At 29.1% G+C, this 8392-nt stretch overlaps 1 protein-coding gene across 1 annotated transcript; it reads left to right on the top strand.

Annotated features, from left to right (window-relative positions):
* The first annotated feature begins 5161 nt into the window (after window positions 1-5161).
* LOC107858937 (protein EXORDIUM-like 7) lies at window positions 5162-6586 on the top strand. Its single transcript, XM_016703747.2, has one exon. It carries the CDS (start codon window positions 5431-5433, stop codon window positions 6445-6447), a length of 1017 nt encoding a protein of 338 aa, XP_016559233.1. The 5' UTR covers window positions 5162-5430; the 3' UTR covers window positions 6448-6586.
* Window positions 6587-8392: the final 1806 nt, after the last annotated feature.

Genomic DNA, 8392 nt, shown 5'->3' with positions numbered 1-8392 from the left:
CATCATTTGTAGCCCAAAATAATGGACTGACCCAATAAATATTAGGCCTTATTTAAATCCATGGACTTAAATAATTAATTCAATTATATTAATCCGCAATATTTATTTGGGACTAATACATTTTAAATTTAATATTATCCGAATTTTGTATGGATAACATTTTGATGTCCATAGATATATAATATTAACCTTGCTTCTTCCTCTTTGTTATTGATCATTAATTTTATTCATGAATTTATTTATTACATTCTTCATATTCTTTATTTTTTAGAAATTTAAAATTTTTATTTTTTATATACAAATGATGGTGCTATTACAGATTAATTTATTTTCATAAGTAGTATTTTTTTTGTTTGTTTGATTTCTGGTAAAAATAAATTTATATACGTAAATGAAAAATAAAATCACCTTTAGTTGAGAAGTTAAGTTGATTCTTTTAAATGCTAACGTTTGTTATTACTTTTATATAATTTATATTTAAAAAATAGATGGTCATATTAATTTATGTGTTTTTATTTTTTGTGATGAGTTAATTATTTAATATGATGTTATGAGATTTTATAGTGATTTCGAAAGTTAAATATTATGGGTTCAAGTTTGAAATTCCACATCAACCATTTAATTTATTAGGTTTAGATTTATTATTTTTAAATATTCAGTGAATTGTATAGCATATATACACAATTTAAGTCAATGTTAAATAATTATTCGCTAATTTTTTTTTTTTTAAAAAGGTATATCTTCAATGATTTTTTCATCTAAACATGCGAATCAATTTTAAAAATTAGATAAAATTTAAGTTGTGATAGATATTTCTTTCTATTTGAATTTGAGATGAGAATGTTTTGATGATAAGAAAGGTAATCCTATAGATAACATTACATATTTATTTAAATTTTTAAAATATAAAGTAAAAAAAATTGTGATAACTAAAACACAAGCAACAATTTAAATGTTTATAATGAGAGTTTCTTATGTTGATAATTTTTTAATTAAATAAATAAAATATCAAATCACCATAAATTTTTAATGTTACAGCTTATAATATAATTAAATATTATGAGCATAGTTACATATTAAAATTATTTTTCCTATAATAAATTTAGAATTTTTTATTTTCATCTAAAATTCGTATTCAGAATAATATCCAAGAATATCATTATGGAAATCCTTTGATTCATAGGGTGAGTTAAAAAAAAAAAATTAATCTTAGAAAAAAAATTAAATAAAAAATGAGATAAAATTATAGTTTGATAGATGTAAAAGTATTTAACTTAGAATTTTAAATTATAACCACTTATAACAAATTAGATTATTTGAGTCTTCTTTTAATCTATATTTTATTATTTTGGCATAACAAAACTTATTTATTCTAATTTATATATATAATAAAGTAATTAGATAATACACATATTACTACTATTCATAAATTTTACATAAGAAATGGGGACAATAACATAAAAATTTATATGACAATCTGAAATTCTTAGATTGTAAACAATTTAATAAAGAAAATATGAAACATTCTTTTTCTTTTTTGTAATTACATAATTATTTTTATGCATATAAATTTGATTTGAGGGACCGGGGGGAGGGGAGAGGGGGATTGGAAGTGAGGGGATGTACTGTTCCAGATGCCACTCTTTCCCTTTCTAGCTTCAAGGATAGAATATTTTTTATAAGAAAAATTGAGAGCAGGGGGTGAGGGTGTGGAGATGGAAGTTTGGGGGCGAGGGTGAAGGTGGAGGTGGGAAGTTGTGGGTGGGTGGTGGGGGTCCACACACACACACACACATATATATATATATATATATATATTCGGTAAATATCGAATGTCAAACGGTATTAATATTTTTTATCAAACCCAATTTCGAATATCGAAATATTAAAGTTTTACTCCCAAATACCATACTAAATACCGAATTATCGAATACCAATTATCAATTTTTTTGGTTCGATTTGGTAATTCGATTTTCGAAATTTTATGCCCAGCCCTAATGACGACACATAAAATGGAATGGAGAGGGTATGATTTAACTTGCTCGAAAGAGACATTTTAATGTGAAACTATTACACATAATATTTAATATTATTCGTGCATAAGATGAGTACGTATACTAGTTTATTTTAACAAGTGCTATAGAATGTCCTTCCCCACCCCCCCCCCCCCCAAAAAAAAAAAAATAGAAAACACTTTATACGTTAAATTATTACGTACTTTCCTTCAACGACGCAACAACATACTAGTGAAAAAGTTATTGCTTTCCTTCGATTTTAAATATTGATAGATGATTGATGATTCTGAGTATATTTTTCTTATCTCTTACTATCATTAATAGCATATGATTAAATATTACAAAACGTTACTTAAGTATGTGTAATGATTTTACAAAATCACTTAACTTAATTTTATATCAATAAAGTCACTCAACTTATCACTTTTTTCTTACAAAATCACTCATGGAATTTGTCAATTTGACAAATAAGTTAAATTTTGTATGTCAGGTAAACATAAATCTCATGAATAATAAAATATAATAAATCCAATATGAAAGACATGATATTGAATCTTATACTAATTGGAGTTAATCTTCCATGATATCTAATATTAGTTAATTTCAAAATTATAATATTGATTCTATAATTTTTTCTGTATGAGTTGCTTTAACTATGATACTGTTGCTACTATCTATCATCATCGCCCCCATAGAATAATTAAAAGGAAAAAGGAAAAATTATCTCAAGCGACAATTTATATAAACTATGAAATTTATTTTTATTTGAATTGAAACTTATTTCCCAAAGCAATTTCTTTCCAAACAGGACTTTTTTCAAAAAATTCAAGTTCATTTCATTGTTTTTAATTTCAACGAAGTGATTAATATAAATAAAATCTTACTACAATTTTAATTTTAGGGAAGCGATTAATATAAATAAAATATTTCTAAAATTTTAAAATACTAAATATTAGAAGTTCTTACTTAATTCAAATAAGATAATGTACAAAAAAAATATTCCCAAAAATTTACTGCATGTCATTTTATTAACCTAGAATTTAATCTGTGGAGTATAGAAACAAATATAGGAAAAAGATTACGGATATTAAATATCTCAAAAGGTCATTCAAGTAAGTGAATTTATTTATCAAAGTCACTAAATTTGGTTTTAGTCATTCAAATTCCACTTTTGTATCAATAAAGTTATTTAACTTATGACTTTTCTCTCACAAAATAACTATCTAAGATTTGTTTTTAAAAAAATTTACTTGTCAAAATAATTAATTTTTCTTATAACATATAAATATGAATCTCACAAATAATAAAATGCTTCGGAACAGCCCTACCCTTTGAGAAAAAGGAAAGTGGCTTGGAGTGTTCAAAAAATTAGAAGAGGTTCAATTCCTCTTTGACATGATTAAGACAAAAGATAGATATCAGAGAATAACTTATAAGGTAAGATTAGTTTTTTCTTAGGTCATCGGGTAAAGTTTAATAGTACCAAGTCAAAGTCAAATGTAAATTAATTAGCTTATTACTATTGAAAACTTTTTTTGGTGTCTAAAGTCATCCTAGTCACAAAAGTTAACTTTCATCGTCACAAATAAATTAAAAAAAAATCATCAAAAAGTTATACGCAAAGCTGTTTACATTTAGGTTAAATGCCTTTAATTATGATATTCTTTGTAATAATCTCTTGGAGGTTGATGAAGAGCTTTTATGCAATAAACAAGTGAAGGTTATGATTGTTCTCCAAAGTGAAAAGTCCTACTTTTTGAGATTACTTATAGACGGGGCTAAATTAGGGAATATTAGTTGAAAATGGTAATTGTTCTTAGGGATAATAATCACAAAAATATCTGAACTTTGATTGGATTTTCAGTTGAGCATACTAAATTTTGCGGGTACTATTACCCTAGACTTTTTTTTTTCGTATTTTAATGGCATATATCTTCCCACTTGGACATGTGTAAATATGAGATTGACGCGTGTATTACACGCGCCAATACACATGTAAAAACGAGATTGGCACGTGTATTATACGCGCCAGCCGCCGAAACTGGGTATAGAATTTTGGAGGAAATTAAATCTACTTTAAGAAGTCTAGGGTAATAGTACTCCGCAAAGTTCAGTATGCTCAACTCAAAATTCGATCAAAGTTGAGTTTTTTTTTTTTTTTTTTTTTTTGAGTATAATCCCTTATTCTCTTGTACTAATTGGCAATTGCCTCAGTTGAAAGTAGAAAAATGAAGCATATATTGTGAGCAATTATTGCATGTTACTCCACGATTTAAGTGTGAACATGACAATTTTTCCAGAGATGGGGGAAACAAATTGTCAAAGATGTTGACAAAGAAATAATGACTATCTACAAACAAGGCAAAGTGAGAAAGAAAAGGGTATCACATGCTTGCATTAACACAGTGACACATATCCATCATTTGGTTTTTTTACACTAGTTGATTTTGACTCTTAACTTTTGGTTTATGTTCACCACCTTTTGTGGCTTTACTACTGGCGAAACCATCTGATTAATTATACAATAAGTCAATTTTGTGTTCTTTAGAAAATATGGAGTAACCCTTTATTGATTGAAAAGAAAAAAAATTGGTTCTGGTTAAGTCTTCTTCACAAGTTGAAAAGTGATAATTCGTTTGAATCAACACATTAAAGAGTAAGGAAGGTGCTTGAATTAAGATTACTGATTCGATGAATTAAGAGAGAATTGAATATATAAAAAAGAAAGTTAAAAACGGCCTTAGAGTCAATTCTAATATGGCGTGAAAAACTATGAAGAGTTGGTCCAAGCCTTTAAGGCAACCATGGAGTAGTTTAAAAACCATACGAAATTTGTATGTATACAATGCACATTATTTTAACAACTACAAGAACACCATCAAGGGTAATGTTGCTATATGCGAGATCTCTTCACCTTTAACGAGGGTCTCGAGTTCAAATTACAATAGGAGACACTTTCTCCATTAAACTGGTCCTATGGAATGAGAATCTAATTAGTCGAGCTAGTAAATTTCAGATGCCCGATGAATTGAGGGGGAAAGGCTAGACCACTTTTGAGTAAATTGTAAACAAATGTTCTCTCGCAGATCCCAAAGTTTTACCAGAATTGGCATAAATGCGCATATAATACATTAGAAGGTTGGTTAATCAGACACACGGACCAACTGCCATTTTGCTTAGTCATTATAGATGGAATAAAGAAAAAATAGATAGTAACATGCATGTCCATCATTAAAATAAAGTGACCAGTGATACAACAAATGAATTATGTTAGCATGCTTTTCAATTTTTTCATTTTCTCCCTCCAAAGAAAGAATATAATAGTAATTTGAAGAATCCAACCTATCTTCTAATTCCCTCTATATAAATCCCAAGAAACATCCCTTTGTCTCTATCTGACAAAGAAACCAGAGAAATGGACAATAAGCTTCATTTTTTTCATTATCTCCATTTCTTCTTGCTGCTATCTTCATCTTGCTTTTCATATGTTGCCTTTTCATGGATTCCATATAGTGAAAACAAGAACTATGAAGGTTCTTCTGATCTTGTTAATCTTGAATACCATATGGGACCTGTTCTTTCTTCTCCTATTAAACTTTATGTAATATGGTATGGCTATTGGAACCCTTCTCATCAAGCCACAATTAGAGACTTTCTCAACTCCTTTTCTTCTTCTTATGCACCTCATCCTTCTGTTGCTGATTGGTGGCGAACCGTTCGGCTGTACACAGATCAAACTGGCCAAAACATCTCAACCATTTCACTTTCTGGTGAATTCTTTGACTTCAAATACTCACAAGGAAAGTACCTCAGCAGATTATCCATGCAGTATGTGATCAATAATGCAGTCAGATCATACCCAAAGTCTCTACCAATGAATTTTAGGAATGGAGTTTACTTAGTGTTAACATCTTATGATGTTCAAGTTCAAGATTTCTGTAGGGCTGTATGTGGTTTTCATTACTTCACATTCCCTTCAATTCTTGGAGTGACAGTCCCTTATGCTTGGGTTGGTTATAGTGGGAAGCAATGTCCTGGTTTCTGTGCTTATCCTTTTGCTTGGCCTAAGAATTCAGGGAAGCCACCACCAAACACAATGAATGGAGGAAATAACTTAATGGGAGCGCCAAATGGCGATCCGGGAGTTGATGGGATGATCAGTGTGATAGCTCATGAACTAGCTGAGGTCTCTAGTAACCCTCTTGTGAATGCTTGGTATGCTGGGGATAATCCTATTTCACCTACTGAGATTGCTGATTTATGCTTGGGTGTTTATGGGACTGGTGCTGGTGGTGGATATGTTGGACAAGTTTATAAGGATTCTTGGGGGAATGGTTTCAATTTACATGGAGTGAAAGGGAGAAAGTTTCTTGTTCAATGGGTCTGGAATCCTCTCAGGAGAAGATGTTTTGGTCCTAATGCCATGGATTAGCTAGGCCAATCTAGCTAGAAAGATGTTCTTCTTGTACAGAGTTCTTTTCAAGATAAATTATGCCCGTTTAAGTATAAGTTCGCTTTATGTAATTTCTTTCTTTTCCCCTAATGCATGTTTTGGAAACATTATCACGTTATTGTTATTGTCACTGTTAAAAGCTAAAATAAGATACAATGGAAGAGAAAAAATCCGTGAAAGAAAATATCTGCAAAACATGTGGGCTATGCATTGGGTAGGAAAGAATAATTTGGTGTCCCTTAAAGTAAGTTTCAGATGCTGGATGCTTTTAGACACTCAAAGCTGCAGTGTATAACAATAGTGACTAGAAAAGGATCAATAGTACACAAAGCGAGAAAGGCTTGAAGGAAATAGAGAACTTCCATGATAACTTGAAGATGAATTTTTGCAAACAATTGCTTTATTTTTCATGGAAATTATGAGTCGTTTTCATAACAACCTGTCAGATCTTCTACTAATTACTGGAGTTAGATTACCATTTTACAATCTGTATTCTGCACGCTTCGTTCACCATAAACTTCTTTAGTCCTGTTTAAGAGATAATTAACTTGTACAATGGAAGGCAAAACAAGTTTAGGAAAACAATTTGCCCATGATGGAAGTACAAAGGTGACAAGTCAACAAATAAACAAAATAGGTAGTTAATAACTGAGACGGTGATTTTTATCCCAAAAAGTCACTCAACTTTGATATTTACTTCAAAAGTCAATCAACTTTTACATTTTATCCCAGAAAGTCACTCAACTTTCACATTTTTACTCAGAAAGTCACTCAAACTATTTAATTATTTTTAAAATAACATTTGCTTATATGAAATTATTATTTAAATGCAAGATTCAGAAAAATAAAATATTATCTCTTAATTTCCCTTTTATTCTTATTCCTATAAATTTGCGATCTTCCCTCCTCTTTCTCATTTTTCTTCTCCTTCTCGCATATTGTAATTGATTCGACATTAAATATGTTTAATAAAATATCAAAGGATCACATTAAAATTTAATAATAACCAAAGAACTAAAATTATAATTATTTTGCTCTACCTTTTCAATCCTTGTTTCAACTTCTTTTTTTCATCTGATATTGATGTTCGTATTGAAATCTAATTAAATTTAAATTTGCACGTTATATAGCTTATTATATATGCTGCTCTCAATGATACACCCCCTCCCACCTCCCACCTCCCCCTTCCTGTTTTCACTCTAAAGATGCCCTTTTTTATAAATGTTTGTACTATATGTATGAAAAAAAATACTGTACTATATGTATATGTATTATAAATCAGGGATTTTATGTCCATAACTAAATATTATGAGTAATATATCTACATTATAGGAATTCACTATATGTATGTAATAACTACGCACACGTGACTTTTAGTAATAAATGAGTTAAATTACGTATTATTTAGTTATATTTCATCGTATTAATATAGTTTATATTAATAATTTTTTATCCTTCGATTATTGTTAAATTTAATTTGATCTTTTAATATTTTGTTAGGCATATTTAATGTTGAATCAATTACAATATGTGAGAAGGAGAAGAAAAATTAATTTATGGGAATAAGGATAAAAGGATCATTAAGAGATAATTTTTTATTTTTCTAAATTTTGCATTTAAATAATAATTTCACATAAGCAAATGTTATCTAAAAAAAATGATTAAATAGTTTGAGTGATTTTCTGAGTAATAATGTGAAAGTTGAGTGACTTTTGAGGTAAAGTCAAAATTGAGCGACTTTCTAGGATAAAAGTCTAAAGTTGAGTGACCATTTGAGTTATTAACTCACAAAATAGACCTATTAGACATCAACAAAGGGTTGCTTCCTAGTTCCTATGAATCTTTTTCTACCCTTATTTTGACTAGCCCTCCCCAAATTTTTCTGACTGAACTTTCTGGCGTCAAATCCTTACTCCAATGTTGA

The sequence above is a fragment of the Capsicum annuum genome, chromosome 2 (genome assembly GCF_002878395.1).
Source record: "Capsicum annuum cultivar UCD-10X-F1 chromosome 2, UCD10Xv1.1, whole genome shotgun sequence".
Classification (NCBI taxonomy): Eukaryota; Viridiplantae; Streptophyta; class Magnoliopsida; order Solanales; family Solanaceae; genus Capsicum; species Capsicum annuum.
This window is presented reverse-complemented; position numbering and strand designations above follow the sequence as displayed.

Excerpts from the sequence above, each read along its gene's own strand:
- LOC107858937 (XM_016703747.2), top strand. The coding sequence starts at position 5,431 with ATGGACAATAAGCTTCATTTTTTTCATTATCTCCATTTCTTCTTGCTG.